The 15262-nt window shown below is 45.2% G+C and overlaps 1 protein-coding gene across 4 annotated transcripts in view; it reads right to left on the bottom strand.

The window, feature by feature from the left end:
- Positions 1-15170, bottom strand: part of CNKSR2 (connector enhancer of kinase suppressor of Ras 2) — a 258126-nt gene extending 242956 nt beyond the window's left edge. For all 4 annotated transcript variants that reach the window (XM_069945142.1, XM_069945143.1, XM_069945144.1 and 1 more), the window contains exon 1: positions 14926-15170. In XM_069945142.1, coding sequence (XP_069801243.1) covers positions 14926-14989 — 64 coding nt within the window. In that variant the 5' untranslated portion in view covers positions 14990-15170. The remainder of the gene's footprint in view (positions 1-14925) is intronic.
- Between the last annotated feature and the right edge of the window lie 92 nt (positions 15171-15262).

Genomic DNA, 15262 nt, shown 5'->3' with positions numbered 1-15262 from the left:
ACAGGTGTGGTGCTGTTTTTGCAACAAAGTAACTGTACTTTTTCTAATCCTGAATAAGCATTTTAAAAAGGGAGCTGTCATCAGAATCATAATGCCTGACTGTAGGCAGCATCAAATTCTGACAGGCCTCCTCATTACAAGAAATTATGTTTTTGGGTAGCTTCACACGTACCGTATCGCTGCGTATTTATCACTGCGTGTTTGGTGCGATTTTTACATGCGAGTTTTGATTTTCACATGAAAAGCATGTGAAAATCAAAACTCGCATGTAAAAATCGCACCAAACACGCAGCGATAAAAACGCAGCGATAAATACGCAATGATACGGTACGGTGAAGCTACCCTTTTGGTATGTTCACACATCGTATTGCTGCAGATTTCCTGCAGCGAGTCTTGATGCTCGATATTGTTATGACCTATGACTCGCAGCGGATTTTCATTCTGCTTCAAGTATGTAGCCTACTTAACTAATTTGCTGCCAGGCATTAAACAAGATAATGCTTTAGCAACCTGTGCTACCACCTGCTTCTCTGGCACTGACGGCCCGCTCAACCAATCAGAGGCTGTGTCGCGATGGCGCAGTGGAATTTAAATACGCTGCAAGAATGCCAAGCCATTGGCCATAACTGTACTGAGTATTGCCGCGGATTTCGCTGAAAAACCTTGCAGAGTGAAATCCGCAGCAATACTGTATGTGTGAGAAAATACCCTTGTCCTGAAATGCTTCTTGCCTCCTGACTGACAAATTTACCACTACTGATTTATTAGAGAAACCAGTCAATCAAGCAGAGCTGGGTCGGGTGGTGGGAGAAGCCACAGAAGAGGTGCCTAGCAGACACTTCTTGCCATACTGCCCTTCATTTAAAGGGGTTATCCAGCACTACAAAAACATGGCCACTTTTCCCCCTACTGTTGTCTCCAGTTCAGGTGCAGTTTACAATTAAGCTCCATTTACTTCAATGGAACTGAGTTTTAAAGCCCCACCCAAACTAGAAACAACAGTAGGGGGAAAGTGGCCATGTTATTGTAGCACTGGATAACCCCTTTAAAGCTATCTTTCCATGAAACACTGCAGTGTTTTGTGGATTGTCATAAGAATGCGTATCGGTATTAAATGCTGCTCGTGGTTTGGGCAGCATCAGTCTGCTGACAGGTCGCCTCTAAAATCAGAACTTGCTACTATTGCTACTATTATGACCATGTGCATGTGACCAAAAAGCCAGGTAGTGAGAAGGGGAATCAACAGTACTGTCTAGAGCAGCGCTTCTCAAACTTTTTCGACTGGAGCCTCACCCAACAGACCAAGGCAATGCCTGGGCCTCACCAGACTGACCAAGAGGGTGCCTGGGCCTCACTATCTGTGGTGAAAGTCCATTTAAAAGCTGAAATACTGCTAGGGCTAGCTTTCACCTGTATCCCAAGCTCTATATACTAATAAAGCAAGTACTAAATAAATTAATAATATTGCTAAAACGGAGATTTTTGCAAACAGCAAAAGGACTGTGCAGATCATAGTCACTTTTGTGAAAACTGGCTCCTCAGCTGGGCCTCACCAACAGCTAGGGGGCGCCTCACAGTTTGAGAAGCACTGCTCTATAGTAATTACTTTCCTTTACGCTTTAGAGGAGGGCAAAGAAATCACTGAGCCTGCCATTCTGAGCGGGCAGCCAAGTCTCTGAAAGATGCTTCACTTCATAGGATATCATTCAGCAAAGGTAAAGTAAATTATGAGATTCACCCAGATGTTTAAGAACTGTTTGCTGCAGGCACAACCTTTACATTTAGTGTAACGAGCACAGATATATGGTTGAAAGGCTTTATGACAGGGCCACGGGGTGAGCCCAAAATATTTAAATTTCACATCAGGATCTGTAATATTGCCCATGCAATATCAGTACAGTACATCAGACTGACACATTGCCAGGAGGACTTTTTTAATGTCTAAATCCTTCTAGTCAATGAATGTTATTAAAAAAATGTATATTATATATGTGTGTGTGTGTGTGTGTGTGTACACACACACACACACACTATACATGCTTTAAAAGTGATTTTATATATATATTAAACATTTTAACATTGCAAGTGTAGTGTCCTGTACCTTTAAATGTCCCCGTCATGGCGGCCCACTGCTTGATCAGCAGCAAACCGGAAGTTCCAATGTGGGTCAAGAGCATTACATTCTCATTGTGTGTTGTTATCCAAACAGATACCAACATATCAAACACTGTATTGACACTAAGGGGAGATTTATCAAACTGATGTAAAGTCGAATTGTCTCAGATTTCACCTTTTATTATTCAAAGAGTCTGTGAGGAATGAAAAGTGTCATCTGATTGGTTGCTAGGGGCCACTTAAACAATTCTACTTTACACCAGTTTGATAAATCTCCCCCTAAATGTTGACAAATCATGTGACTGCCTCCATACTGAGTTTAACGGATGGGAAACCAACACTGCTATCAACCCTTTGATCCATGTGCATTGTGCTGTCACCTGTCTACATCCCACAAAAGTATAAAGGTTATAGTGAAACTGTATATTGTCAGCTTAAGGCTATGTTCACACACCATACTTTTCATGAAATGAACGGACGTTGTTTTCAATTAAAACAACGGCTGTTCTTTTTATAATGCAATGATTTGCATTGAAGTCTGTAGTTTCACATAACGTATTGATCAACAGCCGTTGTTTGGCTACGGACGTCAAAATAATGTTCATGTCATTTATTTCTGGCCGTTGTCCATATACTTCAATGCAATTTTTCATTAAAAACATTTTAACCCTGGATAAATCCTTTAATCTTGCAAGTTAAATATGTCAAATACAGTGGTACCTGGGTTTAAGAGTAACTTGAATTGAAAGTGTTTTGCAAAAAGAGCTCACAGTTTTTTAAAATTGTAACTTGGTTTAAGAGCATTGCTTTGGTTTAAGAGCTCCCTGTACCAGGTGGGAACGTGGGTGGAGGAGGGGCATGGTCTGCATAGTGTGGTCTACAGCCCTGTACTCTGACCCAGGAAGTCTCCTTCACCTTCCAAATCATAGAAGATCCACTTCAGGCTGGGGCTTGCATCAGGGGACAGGACTGAGGAGGTAATGTCCTCATAGCTGTAACCCCTCTCTCCCCGGACAGAGAGTGCTGCATGTGTGCGGTGCTTCATGCTCCCTGCAGTCTCTCTCAGCCCTTGTGTTTCCCATCCTTTCCATTACTGGACAGTGACTTATATCATCACATATTCAGCTGTTTCTGAATGTTTGTTCCATCTGTTTTACATGTTATTCAGAATATTAAATTATTATTTTTGGATTATTGAACAAATTGTCTGCATTTCAATTACAGTGGTGCCTTGGATTACGAGCATAATTCGTTCCGGGACCGTGCTTGTAATCCAAATCCACTCTTAAACCAGAGCAAATTTTCCCATAAGAAATCATAGAAATGCAGACAATTGGTTCCACACCCCACAAATAATGAGTTATTATTATGAATAACATGTAAGACTAATGAAACAAACATTCAGAAACAGCAGAATATGTGCTATTATAAGTTACTGTCCAGTAATGGAGAGGATGGGAAACACAAGGACTGACAGAGACTGCAGGGAGCAGGAAGGAATGAGCAGGGCAGATGTGGGCACAGTATAGCAGCACTCTCTGTCCGGGGAGAGAGGGGTTAAAGTTATGGAGAGATTACCTCCACAGTCCTGTCCCCTGGTGTAAGCCCCAGCCTGAAGTGGATCTTCTATGATTTGGAAGGTGAGGGAGACTTCCTGGGTCAGAGTACAGGGCTGTAGACCCCGCTATGCAGATTTGCCCTCACACCCAGTACAGGGAGCTCTTAAACCAAAGCAATGCTCTTAAACCAAGTCACAATTTTGAAAAACTGTGAGCTCTTAAACCAAAACCCTATTAAACCAAGTTACTCTTAAACAAAGGTACCACTGTATTTCTTATGGTAAAATTTGCGTTGGTTTAAGAGTGGATTTGGATTACAAGCACAGTCCCGGAACAAATTATGCTCGTAATCCAAGGCACCACTGTATATACTGTATTGCTTCACACTATGTGCATACACTGGAGGTACAAGGTTGTGCTATAGTTAATTTTCCTGTACTGCCATCACTGGTGGAATACTCAGTCTAGCCCTGGCCAGAGAACCTGTCTGCCTTATTCACTGCTAGGGTATGTGCACATTGCAGAACACGTGCGGAGAGTTTAAGCGGATTTCGCTGCTCGGCCTCTGCTTGAAGTTATGCCTGTCCTATAGACTCAATGATATTTCGCTGTCCGCCCAAAGAATTGACATGTCAATTACACTGCAAGTTTCCAGTCACAACAGCACTAAAAAGTGCCACTAGGCTAATAGAAATCCTGAAAGAAAATGGTAGACTCATAGGTATGAATTGGCCATGTTCAAGGGGGAGAGCCCCAATCTGTTCCCTTCCTTCAGGTAGTGATTGATAGGCGGCTCTGCACTACCTTCATCATTACAGTCGTCTCAAAGACCAGAAACAACATGAGAAAATATTACTTTTCTAAGATACTAAGTAGTAGATACACAGAATAAACTTTCAACAGATGTGGTTGGTAAATCTACATGCACTGAATGTGACCGTGCCTGGGATAAATACATCTATCCTAGGATAATAAGAAGGGAAATACTAAGAGCAGACTAGATGGAGCAAGTGGTCTTTTTTATACTGAGAGTCTTCTATGCTTCTATGAACATCATGGTCAGATCTCTACTTGCTATCAGTGAATAAAATCATCTAGGTTTTACATCCAGAAGCAGAAAACATGTCATGACTAATATACTGACATAGAGCGGGCCGAACGTGTTATTTCCGTATCTTTGTGTTATGCCTGCTACTAGGTATAACAGAGTTTATTAGTTCTGCCTTGGATTCTATTTTATTGCATTGTGTATCTGTTTCATTTGATCAACATCCAGACCATCAATGTTAGTTAGGAATGTTTCCACTCTTTTCCAATCTGTAAAATATAAAAATATATAACTTTACCGTATATCATGCACTAAAACCTTTTTTTGCACGAAATATAACCCCCCCCCCCCTTTAAGAGTCCTGTAACCATACCTGGCTTGTAACACAAGGCTATGGCAGTGTCACCAGCTTCAGGAAGCCTGTGTCCCTGGATCTGCATTAATCCCAGGTAAAATTCAATAATGTAATTGGATCTGTGCCTAAAGTGTAGTTGTCATTAAGTTAAAGAAAATCTAATAATAAGAGAGCAGCTACAGTACAAGTCCAGATGAAATAAAAGCCAGAAATAATACACACAAAACATATATAGTTATTCGCTATGGTCACTATTCTATTATCTGCCTTATTGACCTAATCAGTATATCAATTGGCCAATCAACGTGACATCTTATGTCATTGTAATGGCTGTGACTCCCATAGAGCAGGGATTTATACTGGAATTTTCTAACAAGCACAGTGAACATTCTCCAGCTCTTAAATGTGATATTTGCACTGTAACACAAAGCAAATACATTTAGCATGGATGCCGTTATAATTAGTGTGGCAGTTACCATGGTGACCGGCAGTATTACGGTTTTATTTATACCTCTATATCTGATGTCTGTGTTCTGGATTCTTTTTTATTAAAGTAAGTTATTGGATCCCAACAGTAGCAACAAGGAAAACCCTGATAGTCTATTTTTTGCCTCTTTACTAGAATTACTGAATACACCAATAGAATGTATTTAGAATAGTTTTTTTTTTTTTAAATCCTTTGCCAAGAATAACTGGTAATGTTGGCTGAAAATTGGAAAGAAATAAAGTGGCGATGGGTTTAGGTACTACCCATATGGCCTGGAATAAAAGCACCTAATTCATCTTTAGGCTATGTTCACACACAGTATTTTTGCAACCAAAACCCAAAGTGGATTGAAAACACAGGAAAGCTATGCTCATACACTGTTGAAATCAAGAGGGTGGCCGCCATTTAATGGCAAATAAATGTTGCCGTTTTGAAATAACGGCCGTTATCTACCATTAAATGGTGGCCATCCACTCAATTTCAATAAATTTCTCCTGGTTCTGGTTGCAAAATACTGAGCAAAAATACTGTGTGGGAACATAGCCATAAAGTGGTTGTCCAGAAGATAGAACTATGTCTCCTTTCCAAAGTTCGCTCTCCTGCTGCTTCAGACATGATTGATTCACCAGCATACTGCTCCTGTCTGTGTATACTGCCTTAGGGTATGTGCAATTTGACGGAAAATCCGTTGCGGAATTCGGCGCTCGCAGGCTGCGGCGGGGGCGCGCGTCTCCGCCCATGTCATAGACTCCATTCGATACACGGGCGGATTCCTTCATCCGTCCCAAGAATAGACTTGTTCATTCTATGACACAGGTGAAGATGTGTGCGCCAGCCACAGTCCGCAATCGGGCACGAGCGGCAAATTCCATCTAATTTTCTCAGTGTGCATATACCCTTAGGGTTCCTTTACACAGAGAGATTTATCTGACAGATTTTTTTAAGCCAGAGCCAGTTACAGACCATAAACGGAACAGGCCAAAAAGGAAAGACTGAGATTTCTCCTCTTTTCAGATCCATTCCTGGCTTTGGCTTCAATAATCTGTCAGATAAGTCTCTTTGTGTAAAGGCATCCTTAGGGCTCATGCACACTGAGTAATAGACAATGGGGTATGTTAACACTGAGCAAATATGGCAGAAGTCCGCCGTACTGTGTCCTGCAGTGAGTGAATGGGAGGGAGCGCGCGTCCGCTTCCTCCCCTCTCTGCTCAAAGAAGTAACATCACTTTTTTTGAGCGGAGAGCCGTGGCAGCGGAGGAGTGCGCACTCTCCCATAGATGAGCAATGACACACTGAAACAGGCGGGATTCCGTGGCAGAAAGTTCCAATGCGGAATTCCGCCTGTTTTACTCAGTGTGAACATACCCTTGAAGAGGAAAGATTTCTGCTTGAAATTTCTCTTCTAAGGGTATGTGCACACTGAGGAAAAGGCGAGGAATTCAGCTTGAAATTCAGCTTCAAATTCAGCTTCAAATTCCTCCTGTAAAATATGTACAGAGCAAAGTCCCATTGTGTTTAATGGGTTTTCTGCTCTGTTGTTCACACTGCAGAATTTCCGAGCAGAATTTTCTGCTGCAGATCTGCTAGAGGAATCCTATAGAAGTCAATGGGGGGCTTAAATTCTGCTTGAATTCTGCCTGAAAACTTTCAGCTACAATTCCTCGAGAATTGCTCAGTGTGCACATAGCCCTAGGGTATGTGCAAACTGAGCAATTCGAGGAATTGTAGCTGAAAGTTTTCAGGCAGAATTTAAGCCCCCCATTGACTACTATAGGATTCCTCTAGCAGATCTACAGCAGAAAATTCTGCTCGGAAATTCTGCAGTGTGAACAACAGAGCAGAAAACCCATTGAACACAATGGGAGATTGCTCTGTACATATTTTACGAAAAGAATTTCAAGCTGAATTTCAAGCTGAATTCCTCGCCTTTTCCTCAGTGTGCACATACCCCTATTGTGCTCTGGCAAAGTAGGGGCAGAATAGGAGTTGAATTTGAGTGGAATTCAATCGGAATGCAAGCAGAATTTAAGCAGAATTTTAAGCAGAATTCAAGCCTTATTTACTTCTATAGGATTCCTCTGGCAGAATCTGCCCAAAGAAGTGATATGTCACTTCTTTGGGCGGAAAGCGGATCTGCAGCAAAAAATTTGGCTCGGTAATTCTGCAGTGTGAATAACAGACCGGAAACCCCATTAAACACAATGGGACATCGCTCTTTTCATACTGTAATTTACGGGAGAAATTTAGGCACAAATTAAGAGCTATTTCTTTTTAATTCCTCACCTATTGCTCAGGTGCAAGGGCCCTTAGGGCTCAAGCACACTGAGCAAAAGAGGCAGATTTTCAAGTGGATTCCGCGCAAAATTCTGCTCGAAATTCCGCCCGTTTAAATTGAGCAATGCATTTTTCAGTTGTTTTCAATGGGCTTTGCGCTGTGCTTTTCACACAGCAGAATTTCCGCCCGTAATTTTCCTTTGCAGATCCGCTTTCTGCTTCAAGAAGTGACATGTTAGGGCCCTTGCACACTGAGCAATTCTCGAGGAATTGTAGCTGAAAGACTTCTGCTTGAAATTCCTCGCCTATTCTGCTCTGGCAGAATTTGAGCGGAATTCGGGTGGAAATCAAGCGGAATGCAAGCGGAATTACCAGCAGAATTCAAACCCCATTGACTTCTATAGGATTCCTCTAGCGGAATCCGCCCAAAGAACTGACATGTACATTCTTTGGGCGGAATGCGGATTCTGCGCGGAATTCCGGACGGAAATTTACTCTGTGTGCAAGGGCAGTCGGAAATCCCATTGTTCTCTATGAAAAGAGCAATGTTGCATTTACACGGGCGGAATTCCACGCAGATTCCGCCCGCTTTTTATGGCAGAATTCGGGCAGAATTCCGCCAGAATTGCTCAGTTTGCACATACCCTTTAGGGTGGGTTCACACTACGGAATCCACATGGATAAATTCTGTCTGATTCTGTCGCTAGTACCCGCGCCTTTCCATGTCAATTCTTTTGGCGGAATGCGGAATCCGCCTGTGCATGGAATGGTGTCTATGGCACGGGCGGAGAGGTGCATGACCGCAAGTGGGTACAAGCGACAGAATCCGCTGGAATTCATCCAGGCAGATTCCGTAGTGCGAACCCACCCTTACTTTTGGCAAAATCCGCTAGAGGAATCCTTTAGAAGTCAATGGGGCTTGAATTCTGCTTACAACTCTGCTTGCATTCCGCTTGAATTCTAATCATATTCCACTCCTGTTCGAGAAGAAATCTTCAAGCAGAAATTCATTGTCTATTGCTCAGTGTGCATGAGCCCTCCTAAAGCGTACCTGTTGCAAAAAAAAAATTAATAAATAAAACTTTTGACCCTCCCTAGGGACATTTCAAAGGTTTTGAATCTGTCAGGGTCTGAGTAGAACTGACAGAAGGAAGAGACACAAGCCCACCGCATGCTCCTCTCCCACCTCTGGTGTCTATATGACCTGGACGTCCCCTTACACTTGCATACTTATCTAAACTCATTCTCATGATCAGTTGGGTTCTGAACACTCAGACACAGACTGATAAGTACTTTTAATATTTCCAGGATGTTTTACAGGATGTCCAGCAGCACCAGCAGATTAATAGGCAAATCCGGAGCAGGAGGATGTGCATGTTAGTGGCTCACAGGCCCAGTTAGTGAGCCCAAATACTGAAAGATACAACAGCATCCAGAAGTAAAATAATCCATGGGGGAGATTTATGAAACTAGTGTAAAGAAATTGTCTCAGTTGCCCCTAGCAACAATCAGATTCCACTTTTCATTCCTCACAGATTTATTGAAAAATGAAAGGTGGAATCTGATTGGGGCAACTAAGACAATTCTGCTTTACACCAGTTTGATAAATCTCCCCCCATATTTTACAGGGGGAATTTCAAGCTGAAATTCCTCTTCAATTCCTTAGCTAATTCCTCACCTTTTCCTCAGTGTGCACATACCCATGTCACTTCTTTTGGCAGAATCTGCTAAAGGAATCCTATAGAAGTCAATGGGGCTTGAATTCTGCCCAAAATTCTGCTTGAATTCTGCTTGCATTCTGCTTGAATTGCTCAGAGCAGAATAGAAGAAGAATTTCAAGCAGAAATCGTCAAGCAGAAATTCCTTGCTTTTTGCTCAGTGTGCATAAGCCCTTAGGGTGCACGCACTGTACGGAACTGTGCATGCACCCTTATTTCAGCTTGAAATTCCTCCCGTAAAATAGGAACAGAGCAATGTCCACTGGCGGAACTACCGCCGTAGCAGCCATAGCGGCTGCTACGGGGCCCCGCCGCATCAGGGGGCCCGTGACGCGGGTCCCGTGCTCCTCCTGACCCGGCGACTCCTTTCCCCAACCATAGGGAGAAGGAGTCACTGGGCCAGGAGGAGCACGGGACCGACAGACAGCGCTCCTGTCAGTCCCCCGTCTGATGCGCGGCTGCCGGGGGTGTCGCATCCTATCCCCGGCAGCGCGCGTATCATAGAGCTCTCTGTGTGCCGGAAGTCGCGGCCGCAGCACAAGCCCACAGAGAGCTCTATGATACGCGCGCTGTCGGGGATAGGACGCGACACTCCCGGCAGCCGCGCATCAGACGGGGGACTGACAGGAAAAAGGCTCGACGGGGGAGCGCGTTGTAAGGTGAGTTTGTTTGGTTTTTTTTTAAACCTGCTTTCCGGGGGGGGGGGGGAGAAAGAAGGGGGCATCTATAAGGAAGGGGGGGATAGGGCCATCTATAAGGAAGGGGGGGGAGAGGAGGGCATCTATAAGGAAGGGGGGGATGAGGAGGGCATCTATAAGGGAGGGGGGAGAGGAGGGCATCTATAAGGAAGGGGGAGGGGACATCTATAAGGAAGGGGGGAGAGGAGGGCATCTATAAGGGAGGGGGGAGAGGAGGCCATCTGTAAGGGAGGGAGAAGGGGGCCATCTATAAGGAAGGAGGGAGAGGGCCATCTATAAGGAAGGGGGGGGGAGAGAGGGCCATCTATAAGGGAGGGGGGAGAGAGGGCCATCTATAAGGAAGGGGGGGGGGAGAGAGGGCCATCTATAAGGGAGGGGGGAGAGAGGGCCATCTATAAGGAAGGGGGGGGGAGAGAGGGCCATCTATAAGGAAGGGGGGGGAGAGAGGGCCATCTATAAGGAAGGGGGGGGGGAGAGAGGGCCATCTATAAGGAAGGGGGGGGGGGGAGAGAGGGCCATCTATAAGGGAGGGGGGGAGAGAGGGCCATCTATAAGGGAGGGGGGAGAGAGGGCCATCTATAAGGGAGGGGGGAGAGAGGGCCATCTATAAGGGAGGGGGGAGAGAGGGCCATCTATAAGGGAGGGGGGAGAGAGGGCCATCTATAAGGGAGGGGGGAGAGAGGGCCATCTATAAGGGAGGGGGGAGAGAGGGCCATCTATAAGGGAGGGGGGAGAGAGGGCCATCTATAAGGGAGGGGGGGAGAGAGGGCCATCTATAAGGGAGGGGGGAGAGAGGGCCATCTATAAGGGAGGGGGGAGAGAGGGCCATCTATAAGGAAGGGGGGAGAGGGGGACATCTATAAGGGAGGGAGAAGGGGGCATCTATAAGGGAGGGGGGGGGGAGAGGGCCATCTAAAAGGAAGGGGGGGAGAGGGGGGCCATATATAAGGGAGGGGGGGAGAGAGGGCCATCTATAAGGGAGGGGGAAGAGGAGGGCATCTATAAGGGAGGGGGGGGAGAGGGCCATCTAAAAGGAAGGGGGGGAGAGGGCCATCTAAAAGGAAGGGGGGGAGAGGGGGCCATCTATAAGGGAGGGGGGAGAGAGGGCCATCTATAAGGGAGGGGGAAGAGGAGGGCATCTATAAGGGAGGGGGGAGAGGGGGACATCTATAAGGAAGGGGGGAGAGGGGGACATCTAAAAGGAAGGGGGGACATCTATAAGGGAGGAGGGAGAGAGGGCCATCTATAAGGAAGGGGGGGAGAGGGGGACATCTATAAGGAAGGGGGGGAGAGGGACATCTATAAGGGGGGGGCAACATAGGGAAAGAGGGGGCCATCTATAAGGGGACAACATAGGGGAGAGGAGCACAACATAGGGGAGAGGGATATTATAAAGGGACAACATTGGGGGAGAGGGGAACATCTATAAAAGGGACAATATAGGGGGAGAGGGGGCCATCTATAAGAGGACGACATAGGAGGGGCCATCTATAGGGGGGGGCAACATAGGGGACCATCTATTAGGGGACAACATGGGGGGCATCTATAAGGGGGACAGCATGGGGGGCAACATAAGGGGGCTATTTATAAGGAGGGGCGACAGAGAGGAGGGCCATATAATAAAATGGGATCACAGAGTCAGCCTTACCACTAAATGAGGGTGTAAAGGGGCCAATGCAGATGTGCAGTATAGAGAGATGAGGATGGTGCTAGCGTGAGGAGACTAATATGTTTTTTTGGCAGATTCTGTGGATTTGTGGCTCGGAGAAGGAGAAGAAAATGAAAAGGGAAGAACTCCGATCAGAGAAGACGTCCCCTGTAAGTCACCTAATATAACTGTACTGTAATTTATATGGTGTACAGGACCTGTGTAGAGCTGAGTGTGTTGATGGCGTAGTGGTCGATCCAGAGGGGGCGGGCGGGGGCCCCAATCAAAAGTTTGCTATGGGGCCCAGCCATTTCTAGTTACGCCCCTGGCAATGTCCCATTGTGTTCAATGGGATTTCAGTTCTGTTTAAACTGCAAAATTTACAGGCAGAATTTTCTGCCGCTGATCTGCTTTCTGCCCAAAGAATTGACAAGAGAAAAAGCGGAATATGATTGGTTGCTAGGGGCAACTGAGCCAGTTTCACTTTACACCATGTTTGATAAATCTCCCCCATAGTGTCTGTATAAAAAGTTACCCATTTAATTTTTTAAAGCTTCCTGTGGTGTATTACACATACTTGTATCACGTATTACAGATACAAATATACATGAACTGTAGTTAAGTAAAACAGTATACATTTATAGTTGCACCAGCTTCAACCTTCAGAATACAAAATAAATATATATATATGTATAATAAGTAGCTGTGGCGGGACAGTGTGAGTCAGCACTGGCTGAGCAGGACGCCAGGGAGCCGGGAGCCTGAGAAACAAGCTGGAGCGCGGGCAGGTAATGTATTAGCCTTGCAGTGGTGGGAAGGGGCTACATTCTCACAACGGACTGAAAAATCCACTGCAAAGATGTAAAGCCATAGAAAATGACAGTACTGGTATCGGAACTCGCAGTGTGAAATCCGTGGTGACACAGTACGTGTGATCTTAAAGTACTACTCTGGCCAGGACCCCTTTTTTCCCCACAATCGCCAAGGAGGGAGAGAGTTTAAACAATTACACCTATTTAGGCCCTGAGACGGGATTGAGACGTGACATGGGCAGGCCCGATAAGCAGCTGTAGCAGTGTCCCTCCTCTGCCGACGAGACCTGCCCACGTCACGTCTCAAGTCCCTTCTCAGGAAGCGGCCAGAGACTGGAGCAGCTGGATGCACGCAGCAGCGCTGGAGCTGGGGGGGAATAATTGTCTTCATCCACCCCCTCCCCAGCGATTGTGCAAAAAAGGGGTCCCGGCCGGAGGTACTCAAACATTTCTTACTAAAGTCAGCTGAACCTGTCACTGGTAGACATAAGATGTATGGGAGCCTCACGACTCTTCACCACAAGATGATGGTATGGATAAAGGGGTCGGCCGTGATGGATTTTCACTGCCCAACCATTTCATTTTCGGAGGGATAAACCACCACCACAGGTGTCTGGCGGCTGCTTATCCCTCCCCTTCGCATAGGGAATACATAAACAGCCAAAGGGTCATGTGTGTGTTAGGAGGATGGGAGAGATAACTGTCTGCTGAACGGTCATTTGACAGACAGTTATGGAGATGTATAGGCACCCTTACAGTAGTTAGTACTGCTGCTTTGCAGCACTGGAGTCCTGGGTTTGAATCTGACCAAGGGCAACATCTGCATGGAGTTTGCATGGGTTTCCTCTGGGTATTCCAGATTCCACCCACGCTTCAAAACACTTACAGGTTAATTGGCTCCAGAGTGTATAATGTAACACATTGGACTAATGTGAGTAATGACAATTCTGTACAGTGCTGGGGAATAGAATGACACTATGTAAATAAAGGGAAATAAATACTGTGTATAAACAATGATTTACATCTTAAGAAAGGAACTTATAAGGGTCAAGAAAGGTATGTGGTTGCGGATTTCATGTAGTGAGACAAAATATAGTGAAAGAAATAAAATTATTAAAACAATTCAATTTCATCACTAAATTTAATAAATCAAGGTAAAGCAATGAAGTCCAACGACTGTATAGCCCTGCTATGTCTAACTAGCAAAGGATCGCACACACCAAACATACCACCAGCATGCCATATAGCATCAAGGCAAGCTAGGTCCTAATCCATTTGCAGGTTACACTGTATCATTTATTTTATCGACAGAGATCCAAAGCCAGATCTTACAGGATCAAATCACATAAGAACACACCATAAACAATCCTTATAAGCAAAAGAATCCCCAGCAAAAGAAAGGTTGACATTCTGGACCCACACACCAATTGTGAAGGGTCATTAATCAATGTCTGTTGGCAGCAGAACCCTACACTAGATCCATCCATCCACAAGATCCCCTTCTTCTCAAAGACAAGAGGTTTTCTATAATAAACCTGGCACCATTTCCATGCCCCAATTTCGCATTTTGTTCTGAAAGCCTCTTGATAACTCCCACCAGGATTCACGGCTCATCCAAACGTTAAAAGAGGACAAGTGGGTCTGGAAAGCAATCTTTACTTTACATCAGCCGTAATTAGGCAATTAGCTGCTGTTAACCCAAGTCTTGTCTTCCAGAAAAAGGAAGAAAAAAAAAAAGGTGCCAATGCGAACGAAGCTGACCTATATTGTAGGCGAAGGCAGGAGGCATGCCATAAATCCATCTTACAGGTGAAGGGCTTAGAATATTGGGTTTCCCCTAATCTTACTGGTTGGGAGAATATGAAATAAGGATGACAGGTTAAGTATACTGGTCCCAGGAAGCTTCCTAGGTCTTGCCATCATTATCAGCTGGGTCTATCACCTGCACCATCATCTACTAGAGAACTTTCCAAGCTCACATGTGGTTGGAGCTGTAAAAGTCAGATGCTGCTCACTCCTGTCTGTCACCTGTGTGAAACCAAGCAAGGATGCATCTGAACACTCCAAGATTTCTGCTCCTTAGCCTGGTTAAGCAGGTCCCCCAGGAGTTGCCACAGTGCATGTAAGTCATGAACAGAGCCTCAAGCATAGACATGACAGGCATTCAGCATTAACATTAAAGCACAGTGAGAGTTAATAAAATGGCATTACCTTTCATCCAATCCACTACCTGACTGGGAGACCATTTGCTTACTGGTTCCATGATTAATGCCATGCTGAACTTTGCCAGGTGCCCACAATGTTGAATAGATGAAATATAACCAGAGACTTGTCAGTCCTCCTGACTCCCAGCAGTACAAGAGGAGGCTTTGTAGGAGAGGAAGCTGCAGTGGATGTCAGCAATGTTGCTCAGTCCAGGCTTCCATAAGCAGCAGCATCAGTTGTCAGGCTGCTCCTCTCCACAATGTGCACAATGCTGCTGCTGCTGCTGCTTCTCACCATTCACTCTATGCAAGGCTCACTCTTCAGTCAGCTTCTCCCACTGATC

The sequence above is a fragment of the Dendropsophus ebraccatus genome, chromosome 11 (assembly GCF_027789765.1).
Source record: "Dendropsophus ebraccatus isolate aDenEbr1 chromosome 11, aDenEbr1.pat, whole genome shotgun sequence".
NCBI lineage: Eukaryota > Metazoa > Chordata > Amphibia > Anura > Hylidae > Dendropsophus > Dendropsophus ebraccatus.
The sequence above is the reverse complement of the archived record's forward strand: the minus strand, read 5'-3'. Positions and strand labels throughout refer to the sequence as shown.